This window comes from Plectropomus leopardus, chromosome 10 (assembly GCF_026936395.1).
Source record: "Plectropomus leopardus strain MGB_pleo_1.0 chromosome 10, ASM2693639v1, whole genome shotgun sequence".
Taxonomy (NCBI): domain Eukaryota; kingdom Metazoa; phylum Chordata; class Actinopteri; order Perciformes; family Serranidae; genus Plectropomus; species Plectropomus leopardus.
Window position 1 is genome coordinate 17,243,303 of NC_142185.1, and position 24,175 is coordinate 17,267,477.

The 24,175-nt window shown below is 39.8% G+C and overlaps 1 protein-coding gene across 1 annotated transcript; it reads right to left on the minus strand.

Annotated features, from left to right (window-relative positions):
* Positions 1-1,521: 1,521 nt before the first annotated feature.
* On the minus strand, positions 1,522-24,019 carry LOC121949577 (UPF0524 protein C3orf70 homolog B). Its single transcript, XM_042495305.2, has 2 exons — positions 22,999-24,019; positions 1,522-4,085 (listed from the first exon to the last, which is right to left on the minus strand). Exons 1-2 carry the CDS (start codon positions 23,180-23,182, stop codon positions 3,397-3,399), a joined length of 873 nt encoding a protein of 290 aa, XP_042351239.1. The 5' UTR covers positions 23,183-24,019; the 3' UTR covers positions 1,522-3,396.
* Positions 24,020-24,175: the final 156 nt, after the last annotated feature.

Consider the following 24,175-nt stretch of genomic DNA (forward strand, 5'->3'; position numbering starts at 1 on the left):
ATGACCCTGAACTGTTCCTTCTACAACTACCAACCATGAACATAAACGGTTAGCTTTGGAAACATGGTATTTTGTAATAACTGCGTAAAATTTAGATCAAATTAGCCAAAGCTAATTACAAATTTGCCAATAGAGCATATGTTTTTCATTGATTCACCCTAATGCGCCTCCTTTTGCTCAGGTGAGGCATTGCTGACACCCCATGTTTTCATTTTGTCACTTAAAATCTCCTCAGAGTATTTGGGGGTTTATAAGTGGCCCCTGGAGAGAAAGCACAATTGTATGAAATTAAAAGGAAACCTCCTGAGGAAGGTAATGTGTTTGTACACACCTCAAACAGAAAAGAAAGTGGTGCTGACAACATCTCTACAGCTTGTGTGACTCGTGCTGTGCCAACCCTGCTTGTGAAGCAGTCCTTGAACAAGGGCGTTTTTTGATTTGGTGTGTATCTTCCTCTGTGTGTGTGTGAGTGTGTGTGTGTGAGAGAGAGAGAGAGATAGAGAGAGTTTGCAAGTTCTCCACTGCTCAAGGTGCCTGCCAATTGAATGACTTTGCTGCAAGGGATTAACAGTAACAGCGATCTATCTCTTCGTGAAATCTGTCTGTAGCTCTTGAAAAAAATTATTTCAAAATGTTGAACTACACGCAACCCTGTGAGCCTGCACGCGCTCACACGCAAGTTCGTCCAAAGACTTTACACGTGCTTGCATCATCATCATCCTTTTAATTGCGCTTCCTCTGCCTGTCGCTGCATTCCCCCCATGCTTTTTCTTCTCCTCTCCCACTCTGTGTTGTCTTCCAGGCTTTCCAGCAGCCGGTTGCAAACTCCTCCTCTACATCACCTAGCAGAATAATGAGTGTACATTATTAAAAAAAACAACTGATTAACATTTCATCTCACCCTTCTCTTCGCACTAACAGAGCACAAATAATCAATAAACACAATGCAGCGGGAAAAGAGAAGCATGGAGAAATCAATCTGGGCTCCAAGTCAAGGTGAGAAAGGTGCTTGCATGGTCTCTCATAAAGTCAGCTCCTAGACGAAGACAGTCTGGGAGAGAGACCCAGAGGACATGACTGGACTCTTGTCTCTATCGCTGGTGTGGATCAATAACAGGAAGTACAGGAGGTCAGAGGTGGAGGTGCTCGACTCCAACCTGTTTTTCACACCATAATAACGTTGTGCAATGCTAAAATGGTGCACAGGTTATCCTAACTCTCTCTCTCAATTCAGTTTTGTTTTGCTTTAATGTAATTTCTCTATGCCGGTGCAGAAGAAAGTAAAGGTTACAAAGGAGGGAATATGAGAAACAAAGCACATTCGTCAAGACATTTCGGAAGAGAAAAACAACCGCAGCTAAAGTAATGACTCAGTTTTAGTGTATCTCTCACTTTGCTTTGCTATTCCACTCAGTCTCTGGAGAGCATTAGTCATACTGGTTTCAGGTGGAGGAAGTTTGAGTGCTTTTAAAAGATTTCTTTTTGGAAGAAAATGCCCCAAACTGGCTACAAAAGACAAACCCAGGGAGAAAAGTGTGACTTTTATTAAGATTTATTCATATGAAAATAATATAACAATAATAAGAACATAACAGATGTTTTAAACTGCATCAAGAGGGACTGTGTTCAGTGTAATGTCAAGGGCTGTTCCTAAATTACGAACAATTGAATTGAATGACAGATACAGGATTTGTTCACCGTTTGAATCACAAATTTGGTTAATTGTTTGTTGTTGTTTTTTTTTTTTTTACATGAGGGACTTCTGCAAATCAATGCAGTCATGCAAAATGACTTTTTAAAACATCTAGCATATCATTGAAGCAATACATACTTGTGAATATTTTTAGTGATTTTTGCAGATAACTCTCCAGGAAATAACTCTTTAAACATAAAAATAAAATAAGACCCAGCCCATCTTCATTTGAATAACTGACTAATAAGGGGCTGTCTCACAAATTTTTATACTTGAGTGCATTTCTTATAACATCATGTCCATCACAACATCACAACACCTACTCTGCATCCTATTCCATACTGAAATTTCCTTTAAAAGGTGTGTTAAGTGACACTTTTCTGCCCCGTTGCACAAAATAACTGTGACATACTAATCTAGCCTGCACACCTTTCCAAACCTCCCCTTTCAGCTGGCGTCACAAGACATTTCACTGTCAAGCCCAAAAAGCAAATAACAATGCAGTTTTATTGTTATATAAGTTTATATGTATATATATTAGATATATTCCCTCTTCACTAGGTGTCTTCTTGCTAGTTTCTGCTGTGACAGCGTGACTCCTACTTTTGTCACCCTGCCAGAAACACGTCCGTGCTATTTAATTTCTTGGCTGCTAATAGAGGTCAATACAAGCCATGTTTTGCTTAACGCCCCATTTAACCTTGAACAGCACTGCAGTTCGCTGCAGCTTTACCAGAAAAGGTGGTCAGAACCATGTGTAAATGTCTGATAAATGGTTTAATAAGAGTACCCTTGGCCCTCACTGGCAGGTGCAGTATAGGAATGTGCTTCTGTGTAATCCATGATTGTCGAACACTGACCTACCTACCTACCTAATGCTCGTGTTGGTGTCAGTAAAGTGCACACAAACTGTGGGCCCGGGGATCTTTTTGTTTTTGACGTGACAAAAGCAGGTGTGTCCCAGCAGCTCCGAGCTGCTGAGTAATTAACAGGTTAAAAGGCTGATGTGCATTAGGCCCCGTGAGAGGTAGATGGCCTTGTAGTTATTATGCTGAAGTGTCAGAATTACTCATACGTGTGGGTGGAGCCATTGACCGGAGAGCAAGAAATTGCACGCTTATGTGCCACTTAAATGTTGAATTAGAATAAAGTCTGACGGCCAGATTGACGACTGGAGAACACTTACAATTATCTAACTGCTCATTATCATCATCAGGAAACTGACATATACTTCCTTTGTTCATACAAAATTCAGCTCCTGTCACACATACCTACAGAGAAATCTCAGAAAAAAAGTCTTACTTTTTTAATTACTTTCCTTTTGAGTGCACCTACTACTAATTCTTTTTGTATTTTCCATTTTTGACTATGTCAGAACAGGAGGTCTATTTGGTCCACTGTGCATGTGCTTGATATTCTTGTGCTTGTGCCTTTCTCCTGCATTATAATAAGTTCTAGAAATTCAGTCCATGCAGGGGATGTGGACAGAGGAGAGGCTGTGTGTCAGTGCGGATGTACAGTCCTCGGCCACCTGCAGGAAAACAAATTCAGCTTAACAACCCAGCGAAGCCCTGCTGAAGCGTTAAAGAGGGGTTTGTGTCCTGTTGGTCTATGTAGAATAAATCCTCGAGTGTTATTCTCAATAATTCTGCTCTGTAGCTCTCGCTCGCTCACAGCTGGTGTCCATGTCGATGTTGTGTCAGTTACACAGTTGTTTCGATCTTTTCGATGATCTCTATCATTGACTTGGAGGGGGAGAGCAGAGAACAGTCGTCCTGATCCCAGAGGCTGCCTGGGCTGGAGTTCCCGTCTGTGCTCAACTCGTCGTCATCCTCCTCCTCACTCTCCTCCTCGCAGGACTCCAAGTAGTGCAGACCCAGCGCGTTGATGCCAGAGTCCTCGGAGCTGGATGGAGAGGAGCAGTGGTCCATTTTTGGGCCTTTTATCTTATCAACGGGGGAAAGATGTTTGTGTTCACTGTACACATGCTGAACCGGCTGCACAGGCGCAGGTGCGTGTTGGGTGGGAGGTGCGGGCTTCACCGGTTGCTGAGGCTGAGGGGGATTTTGGGGCATCTGAGGTGTGGTGGGAGCAGGTGGGGGAGGGGTGGGAGGATGAGGTGGTTCTGGTAAAGGAGGCGGGGGGCGCTGCACATAGCACATCTTCCCGTTGATGCGTTTGACAATGTAGTCATCCACAAACAGGTCCGCAATGACGCAGTATTTGGGCGACTCCAGGTGAGGCGGGGACTGGAAGCACGGGGCAAGCTTTAGGAAGCGCTCAGCCAGAGAGACGGACAGGTCCATGGTGTTACTGTACTCCGTCCCAACAGCTGGCACGGTCGTGCTGGGCAGGTGGCACACATTGGTCATGGGCTGGTACACATATTTGCCTGAGGGGAAAAAAAAGAAAAAGCTGTGATTAACTCACTGTTCGCTCCCTGCTCAGCACCAAACAGCAGACAGTGAGCGACTATAGTGGAGCATTATTAAAAAGAGACAGATATTTCTAGAAAACAAAGCCCAGCAAAAAGGAAAATTACTAATACAATTGGACTTAATACATTTATCAGGTGGCCATAAACAGGACTCCATATAAATGCTTATGTAGCGTTGTGTCAGCTGTTCACCACGTCAACTTAAAGGGGAACTACCAACACCTTCTCATGTCAAGTCATCACATATTGCTAAGTAAAGTACCTAAGTAAAGTTTTTTTTGTAGCATCTTTTACAGATAAAAATCACAATGTGCTTACATTAAAAAAACAGATCCACAATAAAGCAAAATAAAAATACAAAATAAAAGAGCTATGATTAACAGTACAGAGCTGACAAGTACAAGCACAGCAACAACAAGCCAGATGAGGGCAGAGACACACAGAGATAACAAGCAATAAAACAAAACAGAAGTTAATAAATAAAATGAATGATGAATTCTAACAAAAGCCTGTCTAAATAAACATGTTTTCAGCTGCTTCATAAAGTTATCACAGAAATTGAGAGATCACAGCAATAAAAGGAGAGCGTTCCAAAATTTGAGTGTAACAGCCTGAAAGGCGCCGTCGCCTTGCGTTAAAAAACGAGTCTGAGGGAGGGACAGCCAGTAACTGTATCGCTACCTTGTTAATACACTTTTTCACCTACATATCACGCTCTGGGGATCCTTTTGCGTCTGCTGTTGACGTTCCCTGATGCTGCAACCAACAGCAGGATGTCAACAAAAGCACATTGTTAGGGTTAGGGCCCATGTACAGTTAGGTTTAGAAAAAAACACCATGGTTTGGCACCACACTCATATGGGAAGCAAGCACTGGGCTCCTGGATTATAGTCCAAGGTTTGTTGGACCTATCCACCAATACGAACCTTTGTGGTCCTGATATTACGTCATTACCAGCAACAATTAAACCTGGCGCCGTCCACTGGCATCCGACTGCATTATCATTATTATTATCATTATTATATGACATGCAGCAAAACTCCAAACTGAACTGAGGATTTGGCTTTCATATGGCAAAACCACTCTGCTACCGAGACCCTCAGACATAAATGTGATATTTAAGAACTGAAATACTGATATCATGTCAGCACACATATGATAACACTGTGTAAATAATTTAGTGACTAAATCATTTCTTTCTTTCCATTTTCCCTTTGTCCCCCTCCACCTCCCTACAATTGTATATTGAATGTAATTCATTTACTGAAAAAAGAGACAAAAATAACAATAAACAAAGGTAAAGATGAATTTGAATGAAAGCACTATTGATTTTTTGTTATTTACTTATTTATTTATTATTTCTATAGATATCACAGTAATATAATTATAATGAATTGTTTTGGCCACAATAATGGTGTAGTTATAATCTCATATGGCAACAGCCCCAACGTCCATTTTCAGAATCCATACATGTTATTCCTCTAGTCTTTGACAGTTCATAAATATCAGTTAACATGAACAACTGTCTCCCAAATCCAGAAACTGGAGTGTTAAAACTCAGATTTGTGATAGCATCAAGTAAAAAGTCCAGAGCTGCTCCAGGGACAATGAATACGGAAAGATGGATGACACTGAGAGCACCCAGGGGGATGTTCTGCGCATATGGGGACATTTTCTGTTCCAGGACTGAGATCACTACAACAGAATAAAGCTATTTTCAGTATGAAATTACATTACAAGTCAAAGACTGACTTACTCTGATTTCTGGCTTTTAGAGAGAGTGGCTCATGTTCTCAAATATTGATGGCCATGGAAATAACATATATGCATTATTAATTTAGATGGTGGTTCCCTTTAAAAGGTGATTATATGCCATTGTTGTGTTTACAGTCCCAAAGTGAACAAAAAAAACCCAACCAACAAAAAAACAAAACACAAATTAAATGCAGTTTTAAATCAATAAAAGAGTCAACAAATCCAAACTATGGCACCATGTGGAGACATTTGGCAGGAATCCCAACAGAAGCATGAAAATGCACTCTGAAAATTGTAATTCATGTAAATCAGCTTTGCCTTTAAAGACATGGAGGAATAAAAACACATTTTACAACTTGTTATTCCATGTCAGCACATTAATTATTCTGTTATCTCTTGGTACTGTATGCACCAAATATATCTCCCATTTTTTAGCATTTACAGTGTCAGAGATAAAGGTGCTAACTAGAACCATACTGGCTTGTCACCATAGGAGAACCTTTGGTTCCTGGTAGAACCTTTTTATAAAGGTGACACCTGGAATCCTCTCAGAGGGTTCTATCTGGAGCCATTTGTGAAAGGTTCCATCCCAAATCACTTATGGGAGGACAGAGAACCCCTCTGTGGTCAAGGAGGTTAAAAAGAGTTGATGTGCAGCAGCTGAGCAGTGCTGCTCATGCCTGCAACGTGGCTGCTCTAACCTGCATGCAGTATGGGCCGGGAGTAAGAACCCTTGAAGAACCCTCTCTTCAAAATAAGAGTTCCTCAGAAGCAAACAATTCTGGGTAGGACGTCAGCCCTTCAGGAAGAACCCTTTTCGAACCCTTACTTCTAAGAGTATGCATCAAAATCTTTCTCTTCTCTCTACATGTCAACCAGAAACATATATGTGATATTCTAGTGAGACACAACTATCCAATCAAATATGAGATTTTTCCATCATGTAAAACTGCACTTGACCCCTCTGTTCATAGTTGTTGCTAGCAGATAAAGATAATGATAATAGTGAGGTGTCACCTGCTTTCAGTCAGCCTCAACCGAGGACACAGTGTCTGAAGATGCCAGGAAGTGAGTCGGGAGGCACCAGTGAAGAGTGTGTCTGTGATAACTCTATCTTTTCTCAAAGGTGGTTCCAATTTTCACATCACAAAGCATTTCATGGCGCCAAAGGCAAAAATACCTGCCTTGCCACCGCCATCTGAGGTGGAGCTGCAGCCAGAGTGTAACATAGTTTAAATTTCAGGCCCTCCAGAGCAGAGCAGCAATCATGTCCGACCCTGTGAAGCTGATGCAAGACTTAATTCAAAAATGACATATAGGATTAAGGCCAAACAACAACGCGGTGCTGATTTACATCTGGATTAGTTACATAATCATGACGGTGTATATATAGTATATATATATATATCTATGAGATAAATTATCCATACATTTGTTCTGGAGAGTATCTATATCCACGTACAAATATTCAAACGCCTTCCATGTGAGTTATGCTTCCTATCTTTGCCAGCTCATATACTGGTGGTGATTGTGCAAAATGACTGCTCCCAAATGTTACTCATTGTTTGCAGCCCACTGCCTCCAACTCTGAGCCGTGCTGCCTGAATAGTGCGACTCAGATGTGTGTTTAACTGGCTCCCTAGAGAGAGAGAAACTACAGAAGATGACAGGCCTACGCATCACTTCCTCTCACTCTGTGTCCTTGTCTTTTGTTTCGCTGGCTGAGGGGACCCATTCAATCAAAAATCTTTTCCCAGGTTACACTGCAAACATCACACTACTTCAAAGTAGGGAAGTGGCTCTGTTTTGAAAGTTTGCTGATGAGACTTTTTTTGCACCACACAAAAGATATTTAGCTTGATTAAATCCTAATTTTCAGCGCGTAAATGTAGTTAACTTCATTCATGTGAACGGCTCTTTATTAAAGACACAAAATTGCATCATCTGCCCGTGTGAGGCAGTTAAAAGAGGCTTGATGTCCATATACTTTGTAAACACTGTTAACACAAAACACAAGGAGCTAATGTCGATACAGACAGAAGCGGGGAACAGTAGCCGTCCTCTGTTTAATGAGAGAAACTCAATGGTCCATGTTCAGACTGAGACGAGCCCATTCAGGCAGACACGATAGCGGCAACAAATGAGAGCTAAAGCTGTAGAAGGCAATGTGTTGACATTTAGTTTTTAGCATATTACACCTAATTGCATTCATCCATCTGGAGTTTCAAATACCAAGAGCAATACTGGGGGGACAGACAGATGCATGGGCAGACAACAAAACAGACAGGCATATGGAGCTAACACAACACCAACACTGGCTGTCGTCAGCAGCCTTGCAGAAGAAACACAGGCTGTCTGTAGATTTACAAGGTGTGCGCAGAATGCAGAATTAGTTTGCTCTAAGTTAGAAATATCACTGTTTACAGCAGGCCCAGAGCCCCGCATTATGTGTGACATTAATCTCACCTAGTCTGGAAAAAAGGAGAGGAATCTTAACATGTTAAAGGGATTTTTTTTGGACCTAGAACTGGACCCTATTTTCTCATGTTTTTATGCCTGAGTGACTAATGGAGAAAACAATTTTTGAAATTGGTCCAGTATTGAATTGATTGTTCTGGCTGCAGTGGCAAAACATGCTGTAATGTAATCCCTATGGACAATTGTGCACTGTTAGTTACTGTCCATTTAAAGTGCTTGTTTTTGCCACTGACAGGCTTCAATTATTAGAAGTGTCTGACAGCATTACGATAAGGACCCTACAGAGAAATGACATGTTTTTCCCTTACATTCCCCAGTCTTTTTGTTATTATGGCATTTCGTTCTAAAATCCAATGAGAGGTGACTTGTTACAGGAAGAACAGTGGTGAAAATAAAAAAAATAGTAAAAATAAGTTAAGAGATGACTGAATGGATGTTGTGCTGGAGTACAAAAGGCATAGCTTTGCGTTATCTGTAAGATTTTTAAAGAAATGGCAAATATTCAGCCAGTTTCAGCAATCTGGAAAAGTCAGTGAGATTACAGAACATCGTCCTTGAGCTAACAGACTGGAAAAGTGAAAGGTAAAGAAAAATGTTTGATTTCTACAAAGGTTTGTTTCTCAGGGCGGCTGTGGTAGAGCGAATCATCTACTAATAGGAAGACCGGCAGTTCAATCCCAAGCTCCTCCAGTCAGCATGTCACAATATCCTTGGGCCAGATACTGAACCCCAAATACATGAGTAAATCCTCATGGCTGTGTTATCGGTGTGTGAGTGTGTTCGAATTATTAAGACATTATTAAGGGGGCACATTGTTTGGTAGCCTTGGCTACCAGTTTGTGAATGAGTGAATGAGCCTAGCAATGTGAAAGCGCTTTGATTGGTCGAAAGACTTGAAATGTAAGTACATCACCAACAATTTTAATGGATGTACATTGACAGTGCACAATAGCCTGTAAGGTTTGCATTGCAGTCTGTTACTCTGTTGCAGGGGTGTCTCTCAATAGTTTCAAGAACTGTTGTCTCCATTAGTCACTTTGACACAAAAACATTGAAAAATATGGTCCAAAAATTTAAAGTTCCCCTTTAGGCAAAACACAACTTTCTGTTTTTGCATGCTAAAAGATACATTCATCCATTTAAAGACCTTTATAAATACTGTAGGTGGTGGTAGTTATTTTGAGATACTTTGTTTCAGGTCTCTATTAATGGCACATGGAACTGCAACAATTAGTGGTTTTATCATTCAGTGGATTTATCAGAAATTGATGGACAACTATAGTTTGATAACTGAAAAAAACATTTTAGTCTTTTTTTAAGGAAAAATGGCAAAGGTTTGCAGGTTTTATCTTCTTAGATATGAGGATCTGTGTAACACAAAAATAAATTAAATGTTTGGATATTGGACTGCTGATTGGACAAAACAAGACATCTGAAGTTGTCAACTTGGGCTTTAAGAGGTTATAATGTGCATTTTTCACTGTCCTCTGAAAGAGGCATAATAGATTAATTAAGAGATTAACTGGAATAATAATTGATAATGAAAACAGTTGTTAGTTGTAGTCACATACTTTAACTATGATCATTTAAAGGTTCCTTTCATTTCTGACCAGTATTAACTCTACAGGGTGATGTATGCACAAGTGGGTTCCACTTTTATTTGGATCATTCCTACACACATGCTAACAGTAGCAATGAAGACATTACAGCAGAGGAAAAGACTGCAAGCTAGCAAGCATTAATGTAAGAGAAGCATGATTTTAAATATTTTTAAAAGCGACTTAACCAATGTTGTACGACAGAGAAAAGGCATTCGGTGTGTCAGGCTGTAAGGTGACGAGTATGATCTGGTGAGTAACAATAGTTTGTTTACAAGGACACTGGCAAGGCACCTTTAATTTGAAATTCCAGCCAAAATGTTGGTTTGTTATATATTTGCAAATGTATCAACTGCAAGCAACAAGGTCCAGCACAAATGAACTCGACAGTAGACACAACAAAACCTCAACAATGCTGAACAGATGAGCCAATGTAGAGCGTGCCTTTACTGAAAATATACAAACACTGACTGACAGCCAGTGAACACTGTCTATGCAGCTTTATTGATATTCAGTTGTACTCTACCCTTCTGTGTTTCCCAGAGCTGGAGCCCTCGCATGACAATGTCAGCTGTTAGCGGCCTCTGCACCCTCTCTCTCTGCCCTGTGTGTACGTGTGTGTGCTTGTATTTCCCTAGTAACAAAGACCAGATGTCCTTACATATAAAGAAAAAACTACATTTTAGCATCCCCCACTTCTTAGTTTAAGGTTATGAAATGAAAGATGAGAATGGAATTATTCAACATTTTTATTTTTGCCAACAAAATCCATAAAAAAGCCCAAAACTGACAATATATCAGATCTTTAAATACTTTCTGACTTGCCTACTCTGCCTGTGGCACTCAGCCAGACACCCATTGATTCTCCTGAAGACGCAAATCGTTAAAGATGGGTCACAAATATTTAGCTCTTAAAAAAAAAAAGAAAAAGAAAAGCTAAATCATTTCTTTAAATAGCTGAGCATTGTAACTTTAAGCAAATATGACTTAAACATGAGGAAATGTTGCATTTGTTTGGAACTATTTTCAATAGATGAATAGCCTACATATTTTGTGGGCTGAGTATTTATAGCAGCAGGACAGTCTATGAAGGATTGCATCAAAATAAACTAGTGTTTGTGGTAATAAAGAACGTCTCAGTGAGTAAACGTGTATTTAATAGTTTTTGTAAAGCAACTTAAGTATATTAGCAGAGTGGAAAAAAACTGTTCTCATGTTCTGGCTGCACTGAAAATACTTGTTAGTGTGATCAATTTATTGCTGGATTTAATCCTATAAATGTCCATTCTGTAAGATTTCGTAACATCCAGTAGTGAAGTTGCAGATTCCAATAAAGTGAAACTCCTTCCGTGTGCCAAGCATGTACAAAAACTATGGTGGCTGATGCAAAAACACAAAAACACAAATAACCTTATCTAAAGCCAGCATTAGGTTTGTCTGTTCTGGGCTACTGTAGAAACAACATCAAAGTCGAAGTGAAGGGGACCCATCTCGTACGTAGATACAAAAGGCTCCTTCTAAGGTAATGAAAAAACAATGATTCATATTTTGCGTTAATAAGAAGCAAAAACATCATAGTTCTTAATATTATATACCATTTTTTCCCATATATCCCCCCTAAATACTACACAGTAGACCTTCAAAGGAGCTGCATACAACATTAAGAGCAGATCTATGATTCAGAGTCTGATTCACGCTGTCTGCATATGGTTCTCCACATGGAGGCAACTAGCAGCTAACAGTGCTAAGGGTGCGAACAGCGCTTACAATGGCAACATAGTATAACAGTGATAACCTGGGGGGATCACCGGAGCATAGGGGCTATGCAATGACAGCGTGGGACAGCACTATCAGCAGTCACTGTATGAGCACAGAGCAGAATGACAGTGATTAGCTTGCCAGTGAGAGATACACACTCGGACCCACATGCAAGTAGGTCCTGATGAGGCAGCTAAGTGACCCGCCCACCAGCTACATCAGAGTTAAACTTCCATGTTAAGGTAAATCATGTCTTCGTATACTAAATTACAACGTGGATTATTGCTATATTAGGCCCTATTTGTTTGCTACAACGTGGCGCTAATGAATGGTTCAAATAACCGTTGTATAGGTGGGATTATCTTGCATCTAATGGTGGGTGTGGTTTGTAAGAGCGTGTTGTGTACACTTCATACACAATATGTCTGCAGCTGCATGTAGCCATGTAACATGCACTAACATGCACGTGCTGCAAGACCATGTACCACAACAACATCAGAAGCCTAGATTACAACACACACACAGAGGGAGTGTGACTGCAACCTCTGCGCAGGACGCCATTACTGTAATAGATTGCACTTTATCTTTACACAGTGAATAGATGTTTGCTGCAATATAATTGTTGTGAATGTCATATAATGGGTGCAAAATGCTGAATATTGCTGGCAACACATCTCACATTTCCCTTTCTCGCTGTTGTTTTGTGGTGTATTTTCTTCTTCCTAAAGATAACTGCTCTCACATAGGCAGCGTGCTGTCACGAGACATTTTCAGCATTTCTGCTGCAATCAAGACTGACAGACTAAAAAAAAAAAGCATCAACAGTAAATGTGAGAGTTTTTGAGTCAGTGCCTCAGAACCAAAAGTAGGAGCTTCTCTGCAGACCCACCACTTTACACCTACAATCACACTGTGAAAAATCAACTGCAGTGGAAACACAGGCACAATGTTTTCCACTGACAGTGGCCTCAATGGAGCAGAATAATATGTAGCCACGGGACATGTTGCACTCTGAGTGAGGCGAATGACTCCTTACTTTTTCTTTTAACAGGAAAGCCTTTCATCACGTTATCATTAAAAGTCACTGAGAGCAACAAGTTCAGTGGAGACTGATGAAAGGCATTCTGGGGGATGTAGGAGATCACGGACTGGAGGAGATCTTAATGAGGCAGTTGGGTACATCAAACAAGGAAATAACAGCTCTTCATTACAGGAGTGTAATTATGAATTGAGAGGATCTACAGTTTAAAAGTAGAGGATGTCACTATTCTGCCTACTTTTATAGTGAGGGAGTGATCTTAATACAAAGAAACGTGTCCAAGTAGGGCTTGGTGATGTGACTTAGAAATAATATTGCAATATTTTAAGGGTATATTGCAATACAAGATATATATTTTGATATTTCAAAATTTCCTTTAAACTACTGTAGTCTACTAAAATACAAAATAAAATGAACAGTTACAGTAAAGCTAGTTGAATAGAGTAGCTACAGCCATATAAAAAGTTAAATACTGTTATTTTAAAGTTAAATAAAGTACTATTATAATAAAGTTAAAGCAACTGCTGTTAGAATGAAGATAAATAAAATGCTGATATAATAAAAGTAATGTTATAAAGAAATAAATTGAAGCAGAACCGCTGGTACTTTTATTTTGAAGCACCCGGCTTGTCTCGGGCCAGGAAGTGTTAATGTTTTTGATCTGATTTTGAAGCTTTCGGTCAGCAGTAGTTGCCAGCAGTTATCAGAAAGTTACACTGTTACTACAGCACTGTTAAACTTTAGTATTTATTCACTGTGAGCTGAAAACAAACACGTCTCTAGTTTATGTATTACAAATATTTGCAGGATACAGTGGTGCTCCATGGTCACAAAATGCAGCCAAAAAGCCGCAGTCTGGAGCTGTGCAGATATAAAAAAAACATTTTTAAAAAGGGCTCTCAACTCTTACATTATTATCAGACTCAATGATAATAATGTAAGGATATAAATAATTATTACCAATTATGAATAATTATTACCACGATGACAGTGGTGGTAATAAACAAGGTGATTTTACTCTGGAAACAGTTCTCCAGTTTGTGTATAATAATATTTGCAAGTCGCACTGGTGTTCCATGGTTGTAAAATGTGTCTGACTGTAGCAAAACACAAATCTCGCCTGCTCACACACTGCTCCGCCCAGGATAACGTGGACTGGATGGGGGGAGCAGCGTGTGTGACGTATCATGTTTGTGAGTGTCTTTGTTTGTGGGTGTGTGTGAGAGGGAACAAGCGAGGAAGCCAAACCAAGTCTCGTGGGGCTTTAAAAAAATGATGTGATAATTTATGCTCAATGTTTGCAATATAGTCATTTTCAATATCGCACCAGGAACAAGCCTTGCGTATATATATATATATATATATATATATATATATATATATATATATATATATATATATATATATATATGTGTGTGTGTGTATATCATTGCGTATATTCAATACTTTGAACCCGCCTTTTTTCAAGGACAGCAAAGCATTACAAAATATCTACAGCAGATATTAGAGAATCTTGGGATTAATTATTTGAGTCAGCATGAGAATCTATTCGCTTCATTTAAGTGTTGGAACAAGGAGATTGAGTGTTATATATAGCCAAAAGCTTGTTTTTAAAAATACATTTATGATAAAAATCTAGAGTTTAAGAGGTTAATGAGACAGCAGGAGAACGGGCAACTCTTTCTGGGGAAGTTACAGATTGCTCTCTAGAGGAGGGAGTTGAGCGGAGGAGCTACAGTGCGAGGAGCTCAAACTCCTCTGCTCCCTGCTGCCTCCATCTTGCATGCCTCCCCTGCTCTCTCCTGGGCCTGTGGCTGGCCGATGGCTGCACAGTCTGGTTTAATACAGGAGATAGTCTCTCTGAATAATGCAGCATGTGGCTCCTCAATCTCTCACTCTCTCTCAGTCTCACAGAGCTTCGACACCACTCCGTCCGAATTTCTGCTCCCTGCAGCTGGAGGGAAAATACTTTGGGAGACTGGGGTTTTATGGTCGACAAACTCAACATATAGCGAGGATGAAAGGGCTCGACTGTCTCACACATATTATGTCATTTTAATATCAGCTTATATCAAAGCCTCAGTAGAGACTGAGTCATTAACAACCCCCACAGTTTGATTTTTTTGTGTGTTTGAGCTGAAGCCAGAAGTCTTAATGTGCAGTCTGAGCAGATCTTCTACTGTAAATGCAACACGCCAGTTCAAAGCAGCACGGTGGCAAAATCAGGGGAATAAAAACAATTATTTAAGCAGGTTGTTTTCATCTATCGACAGCTGCTGCACCCATTTGGCCAGTGAATACGGTCCGCTCACACATCCGCTGCTCTTTGTGTTTAAATCTGTCCAACAAAGAGGCTGCAGTCGGGGGCAACAACATAAGTTTCAGGTTTCAGCCAAGGGGACGGTCTGACCCAGCATCATGTGAAACTCCTTTCCTGTTTCCTGTTTCATGCCTCCAAAGGCAAAAGGCTGTTCCTGACTTACAGCCAGTTTGAAATGTTTAGACTGACTGTTTAGTCTGTCACCATAGTGAAAAAATGATGCAGCTCTCTTGACTGTTTTTCATGCTCATAGTGAACATTAAAGAGGAATTTCACTGCTGGGAAGATGGTCTTCTCATAAAGCTAGGATGTCTGTGCAGTAGAAAGACACAAATACTTTTGAATTTGGTTTTCCATGACCAAAGAAAACAGAGGAAAAAGGCCCTGGCGTTTGCTTTTGCTCAAGAGGTAAAATATCTACCAGAACGCACCACAAATAGTATGATAACCGTCTCAGAAAAAATTATGATTTTACGGTATTATTATAATTTGTATTTCTATAAGTTACAATTACTCTTAAAGGAATGAAAACAAGCTTTTTTTTGGTTGAACAAACACTTCATTATAGGATTATAGCTTGTCTATTTTGACACATGACACAAGACACAGTACGGCGGCTTGCAGTAACAAACGATCTCAAACTACATTTATAAAGTAAGCTGAAATATGTGTCTTAAAACATTTTAGGTGAGAAATAAGTAATATAATAACTGAATCTTGGTTCATATTTTATCAACGCTGCATAGTTTTATTGTTTGATCGTAGTGGACTCAGTATATTCAGCCTCAGTTTTTACAATTCGTAAAACAGTGTGGCGCCCACTTCCTGTTTATAAATTCTCATATTACAGCTAAACAGTGCACTAAAATATGTTTCTGAAGACATTTTAGGCAAGAAATAGGCAATATATCGAAATAATCTCTGTTTTTATTTAATCAGTTCTGCCTAGTTTTACAGTTTGATCTCAGTTTTTTCAGCATGTGTTTTTATAATACAAAAAGTATGACACCCAATTCCTGTTCATAAACTCTCTGATTACAGCCAAAATATGTTTCTAAAGACTTTTTAGGTGGGAAATAAGCACTACAATAACTGAATCTTGGTTTGTATTTGATCTGCACTGCCTAGTTTTACAGTTTGATCTGAGTTTGGTCTGCGAGAGACAGAGAGAGAGAGAGAAAGAGACATGGGTGTGTTCCTCTTACTAAATCTGCTTCCATACTCTTTCTGCCCGTGGACAAAAATGCCGAAGCACAATTTGTAGCTCAAGCAACAGCCATAGAGCTGGTAAGTGCTGGTAAGATGGAAGGAAACTACCCACATGGTAATGATTCAAATTTGGTCGAAAATCTGCAAAGTATCCCTTTAAGCTTAAACTCTTGTAAAGACCTTGTAGAATAGGTTTAGATTTCTTTAAGTCTATCCTAATACAAAACTAACATTCCTAAATGTACATTTAAAAATCAGTGAACTAGGTACCGGGCCTTTTTCAGGGCAGACATTTTGACTTGTCATAGTGGTAAAACAAGTGTCACTAATAACGTTACGATGGCTCTGAGTCCCAGTAAAGCATGACAGTGTGACAGCGAGTCAGCATGCACGACACCAGGACCTTGTAACTGAAGTGGCTACATGGAATTCATCCATCATTCATTTGAATATTTAAACCTGTGCCTTTCCTACGGTGACATGTCAAAATGACTTCCATGAAAATTGTCTCTCTCTCAACAAATAACACCAAACCACATGAGAGGTACCATTTTGAGTCAACACACAACAAGGAAAAGTTATGGATAAAGTTACAGATAAAGGTGGCTGTTTGCTTAAGTCACCTGTTAGCTTGCCACTGAGGTATCAAGAGTCACCAGTCTAATCAACTGACTGGAATTTCTTTGAGAAAGTGACCTCAGATGCTTTCTGAAGCTCAGCTCAAAGCTAATAAGAAGCTTCAAGCAGTCTAAGTTAGCCAAATCAGGTGATACTATTGGTGTTTTTTGTACATAATTGAGTTTTGGGTGGTAACACAAACAGGGTAACAGTGGTACTGTATAAAAACAGACATAAAAAGGAACAATAATTCCTTCAAAACTTGCCGAACTTTTGTTTGGTGCTGTCCTGTTTCCGACGTTGAGAGACCAGCAGAGTGGTTCCCAAACATGAACAATCAATCAAAAAACATCCCCTCTGGCCTGTGCTAACAATGTATTGACCCTTTAATAATAGCTGAAGCTTTTTATGATTCAGCACTGCGGCAAATTTTGAAACGGTCAGCAAATCAATCAATATCGTGCAGAGCTTTATCCAATAAGCCTCTATATTTCCCTTTAGAAATAGTTGCGAGCTACAGCCAAGTGGCGTGACAGATGAGATGAAGAAAACTGACACGAGGATCCCACTTTCTTCTATCTACAAGAGAAGTACAAGTTGTAACGTGCAAAATTGAAGCTGACAGAGAACGAGCAGACTGACAAGACTGTTCAGGACTTATTAGACTCCGTTAGACTTTCTTAATGAGTAATTCATTGCTCTGCCTGCTAATTGTAATCAGTTAGTAGAGGATAAAGAGAGAGAAAAAAAATATTCAGACCAGGTGGTTCCAGTGTTGCTGTGAGCAGAAGCTCTCATCAGACATGACATATTGGCGGTGACACTAAACGCAGCTAATTACCACTAATGAGAGACTTGGACTGATGTTGTCACCAGCTGGGAACACTGCCTCCACATACATCCAAATCCAGTTTCCCTCAGTTTCTCATCCAAAGGTTTAACAAAGCTACAACTAAGTGGAAACTACTGGCAGGCCGTCAAAGCATCATTTTCTAGCCTGCAACGACGAAAAGTGAGTGAAACTGTGAGGAGGACTACCTCGAGATGTGTTTGCAATGGCACGTAGAGAAACAGGAGAAGCCAAGAATTAAGTCACAGGTAATCACTGCTCCACAGGTGCGATAACGGAAATAATTTGTGTCTGGGAATTCAAATGCTGGGCCAAAGTCTCACTAAAAATTGACCTTTTGTATTTGTTTGCCTGGAAACCTATTAAAAATGTAATTAAAAAGTCAGCCTAGCAAGGCTCCCTGTGGTGAATGCGCAATTATCAGCCACAGAACAAGTCTATACTCCAGGCGACAGTCATAGGCACTTTCAAAATGAAAACGTGGCGAGATAAGGGGCGTTACAACATTTCGCTCTTTTGCATCCAGGGTTATTGTGTATTTTAAAGGAGGGTGTGAGCCAGGAAGAGAATCGCATGCATTAGCACGCTGCTATACTTTTCTCACTGGGCGCCCTGTTTCTGCCTGATTCAGCAGTCTGAGCTGGTTTATTCTCACTGTGGTGCATGAGTGTCCTGTGAGGGGGTCCTGTGAATTATAGTGGAAAGAGATGTGAAGGTGAGAGAAGCTCTATTATGACGCGGTTGGCTCTCTCTTCTATACCATAACAAGCCTGAATCAAATAATGGGGACAAAGTGCTCCATGTCCATTGTGTAGCACAATTTCAGTCAGAGTGATGAATATTTCAAAGATGAAAGGAGGAGCAAGTCCAAATGTTTACAAATGATGTAACACTGAACAGCCTTTGCCGAGAATTACAAATCCCAGATGTGGCTCATAATAAACACCGGAAAGAATTCATCAGTTTTCTGCCACATCAGATATTTCAAATCGCTTGGCTTGTTCTGGACGGAGGCAGGCATCTAAATCCAATGATTACATGGCAAAGATTACAATGTGACTTGTGCAGTTGCACACTATAAGCCCTGACTGAGTGGTGCAGAGTGGAGGGTGATTGTGTTTTACACTGATCTGAGGATTTCCAGGGCAGCCAGGGATGGGATAAATTAGGGCGGCACAAAGAGACGGACATCCTGTCAGGCTCAGGCACGGCTACTGTGGTTCCGCTGTGGGGTGGAAGTGTCACGACGAGAAAGGTTCCCATGGAGAGAAAGTGTCAGAAGTGCGAGAAGTAGTGAAAATGCCACTGATACTTGACAAAGTGAGAAGAAAGTTGTTCGTGCCTGAGTGAAGCTGTACTCTATTACCAATACAGTCAATTCAACAGTATATAGAAATGAAATGAAATTAGTGTACTACTGTTGAGTTCAGTTATTTTTATACAACATTTGGCCTGTAAGTGAAAAATATCAGCTGCTGCACTTGATTGACTGTTTGATTTGGTCTTCAGGCTGGGGGATATGAATAAAACAAAAAAAAAATCCCGATATTTTTTATCAAATAACTTGATATTGATATTGCAACAAGACTGTATGGATGATTACTGTTGCTTTCAAAAATATTTACACGCGATTTTTGTCAAATAATCGTCAGTAATGAGGATATAATTACTAAGTAGGTAAAGGTGAATAAAAGAACAGTTAGAATTGACGAGTAAAATTACATCACTTTACTATAACGCAGCATTTAAAACCAGGGAAAGACAACACTTACGATATAAGACCATCCACCACTGATATCCAATATATTGTCTCGTATCAGTATATTGATATATTATCATATTGCACAGCCCTACTTTGTTCGAATGTGACGATTTTGTGGCCAAAGGTTATACTTCAAAAGGATGAAGGGCCACCTGATGAGTATATTTTAAAATTGTCGAGTCATTTGTCATTTAATGAACGACAGAAACACTGACAACCAATTAAAATCCATCTGAATTTACAGGGCGTCACAGCTGGAGCGTGCAGCGTGTACTTGGCACCACTGTTTGCAGAACGTTGTTGTTCATCAGTTTGGATGCTGACATTGATGTTGTTATAGTTATTGTTCTTTGTATGAATAGCCCTTAATTCTAACAATTAGGGTTGCAACAATATAAGACTTTGAGATAACTGCCTCAGAAAATATAACGGAATAACAGTACAGGATATTACATAATTATCACAATGACTATCCTTTAAGCTAAACCTTAAAGGAAGGAAAACTGAAGGATTTCTTTGGTTGAACAAATGCTTGATTATTATTAAAACTTGAAAAAATGTTCAAGTCGGACAGGAAGTCGAAGAGAAACAAACATCTGCAAGTACAGGAGAGATTCTTGGTGTGGTTGCAGTTCTTCTAATACTGTGTACAAGCAAATGTACAAAGTATGATAACTGTCAACTTTCATACCACAATATAACTTGAATTCATTATACCACCACAACCCTACTATGTTCCAACCGCTTCTTATTAACAAATCTCATGAAAAGACAAAAAAGGTTTGTTAGTAAATCTACTTTCTGACATCCCTTGACTGACTGTAGCATTCTGTCACAAACCTATTCCTTCCAAAGCGCAAATCTTTAAATTTGGGTCATAACTGTACAGTTTAATTTGTAAAACAGGCTGAATAATTCCCTAAAACAGCTGGGCTCTCTAGTTTTTAGCAACATTACTCAAAAAGGAATAAAAAGTGCATTTGTCTGGGATGGGTGACTTTTCAGCTGTGGATTAATAAAGAGAGTATTTACTGCACTCAGATTTTGTGTGTGGGATTGACTCAAAATAAACTACAGTGTCCATGATCATTATGATGAAGATATGGTGAAAATGGTTTAAGGCTCACAGGAATAAGCTATTTCAGGCTTTGGCTACACGGGCAACACTTTCTAGTAGAATCAATCCATTGTTGGTTTTGGTCTCATCATGTGAGCGTTTTGTGATTTGTTAACGGGAAGAAAAGTATCACAAGACTTACATTTTAAAGTGGAAATGAAAGTGATGACTAAAGTGTGATGTTACCCAGCATTTTTCTGCGTATCTCCTTTGTCCTCCTTCTGTACACTTCGAATGTTCGAATCTTTACATAATGTGCACGTATGCACTCGTATTTGGCATGTAAGACACAGAGATGCATTCATAACCAGGAATGCAAATGCTACAGTATAAGCTATAGTCCTTCTTAGAGTTCAATGCAAAGTGAACTAGATGACATGGGAATGTATAAAAGCTTATTTTACTATTTTCCACTTCTTCTTCAATTAGATATCATTTACAGGTACATGGACTTATCGCAGAAAAATAATTCAACAACATTTTAATTATAAATATCTGTCCTTATTAACTTTAACATTACAACGGAGGCAGAAATCAAAATATGTCACCCCCAATTCAAATATGTTATGGAACTATTAGTTATTTATGAGAGGGGAGGGGGTGGTGCAAAACGGAGGAGGATATTTTTTTAGGCACTGGGGAGTTTTTTGATTTGGCTAAGGGGAGGGACATTTAACCTTAAACTGTGGTATTTTATATTTACTTTAAATATACTAAGAGCCCCAAAACCCACAAGTGGGTTGTAAAGGCATGTTTTCTTTAAAAGTCTCCAATATCACATCATTTATCATAGCCAGAAACAGTGAAATAAGATTAGAAAATTAAAAAAAAAAAAGTTGTTGCTGTTACTCGATGACAACCATGCATTGTTGATCAAAATAATCATCAGAAAAAGTAATCATAATTTTTTTTTTAAATGTTGCTATTATTATTCCTACTGGTTATGGCAATACATTGCAGAATAGCATAGTATACTATATACTATAGCTATCCTTGCTTATGATAAATACCATAATAGTAGGAAACAAGGGAATTTCTTGGATTTGAGGACACTGGGGGCCTAGCTCAGACCTCTGTAGGGAGGTTTGGGGGGATTCTCACCCAGGAAATACTTTTCAATAATCAAGCTCTGTTTTGATGTTTTTTAATGCACTCCGTATCTTATTTACCCGGAAAACAGATTTTCCTCCACATTATAATTATAAATTGTGATGGAAGACATAGACTATTAAATATGATAAAAAATATTAGTAGTGATTAGTATTAAGTAGAAATATAATACTCTGCAACTATCATTAGAGTTTACAGAATTTTGAGGTAGTTGTACTCTATATTATTATAGTATTTTTATTTTATGCTATTTTATACTTATACTGCTCATCATCTCAGTGGGAGGTATTGTACTGCATTTACTTGTCTGCTTTAGGCACTTTAAGACTCAGAATATTAATTTAAAAAAATAAAGCATCTAAAATGAGCTCCAGTCCGGGGTGCTGTCTTACACATGCACATGATAATCTTGAATGGCACAGAAGACCAAAAACTTCAGGGGCTTTAATGCATTAACGGAATGACAGAATATTGGCTCTGGTGTTTTTTAAAAAATAAATAAGTAAAACTATTAGGCCTAGTCTTATTTTTTAAAATATACAGCCTATATGTGTAGATCTGCAGCTATTAAGAAAACATCCAGGGCTGAAGCCTCAGGCATCCAGGCCTAACAACACGACTGAGTCAAACCTAGACCCCCCCTGACAGATCTGGTCCCCCCTCGATGTTGACTCCATGGCTACGGCCTTGGAGATTCAAACGAAAGGATACAGGAGTGCATTGACAGAATCTGTTTTACATTTTCATGGCCTGCACTAAATCACCACTGACAGTTTGGACTGTAGGCTATATTAATATCCAACACAAAGAAACGAGCACGAACAAAATCAGAAGAATAGCAGTGGCACTAAAACCATGAAATTTAAACATCTGCGAGTGAATTTGCAGCCTCCATTGTTTAGACTACATAAACTATTCATAGAAAGACGTCTGTTGAAAGGTCTCTGATTAATGGTAACTCTCAAGTTTGACCACGATATTATCGCAACGAATTCAAATAAAACTCCAACATACACATTTTAAAGTTTGATCAAATATTGAAAAACACATCTGTGGCAGCAAATGTTCACTCTCAGAGCGTTAAGAGTTCAGATCTGCTACAATTTGTCCTTTATAGTCGAGACACAAGTGAGCGGATCTGCTTCTCAACATGGCCATGGCTGTCTATCACCATGCTCTGCCACCACGGTGACAGCGAGTGAGATGGATTTCTGCTATTATAGAGATGTATTAAAACACGTAAAACTAACTTACAGTGACACCAGCCCAAGTGGCAGCACCAGTGCAGCTTGAAGCACTTCCCGTGGCTGTGGGTAGCGCAGATGGAGAGCCCATCACAAGGCAGGAAGTCTGGTCTCCCCGCGCAGCTCTTGGCCAAAGCCTGCGCCTCGTCCAACTTCTCACTCTTCGGACACTTCTGTGCTCCCGAAGCGGCCATGCCAACATTTCCTGGATCCAAACAGAAAAAAAAGCTTCGTCCGAGTAAAACTACAACATAACCGCGAGGGACCGAGTCGAGGTTTTACGGTCCACGCAGCAGACGCGAAAAGGCGGCGCTGGATGTGTGAATCAAATCCACAGCAGCTGCTCACACAAAGGGTGGAAACATATCCCGTACAAGTAGAGCGTCAATTAGCTGCGTGTATTGTGACATTCAAAGCCTCCCACGGTCGTGATCCACACATCTTTCCATCCTCCCCTCGCGTCGGGAAGCTCCTCTGTGCGCTGGTGACGCGCGTACGGAACAACGGCGCGCATCTGAACTTCATCACACAACGGGAGGAGTCCAAAAACACAAAGCCAGCTGCTCTGCGCACTTCAAACACACATCCAAGCTTTCATCCATCTAAAAACTTCAAAACACCTGGATCTGGATCTGAAAGAAACACTCCAATTCACCTAGATGATTATTCACAAAGAGGCTACATTTGTAGAATATCTCCCTATTATGTAATCTTTGGAAATATCTTGAGATTTCATTCATAAATCATGTACATTTTTTTGGTCACCCATTTCCCGTTTTAAAACAAAGAAAGGATCAGAAATAGTGCAGTTGCAGACAAAATGGAGCATCTTACTGTACAATCCAGCTGCTCAGTCTGGAGCCTTCAGCCGCCGCTAGATGGCAACCCCCAAACATCCACTCATTGCTGGGGCGTGAGATTTCTTTGGGAGTGAGCCATTGATTTATATAAAAGCAGTTTAAGCGCTGCGTGTCTGGTGTCTCCCTCAGCTCTCCTCTGTCACCGCTGCAGCTGAGTCAGCAGAAAAACAGAAACCACACACACACACACACACACACACACACACACACACACACACACACACACACACACACACACACACACACACACACACACACACACACACACCACATGAAAAAGAGTTTTCATCTTTCTGCTCCAGAGAAGGGTGTCTGGGTGATAAACAA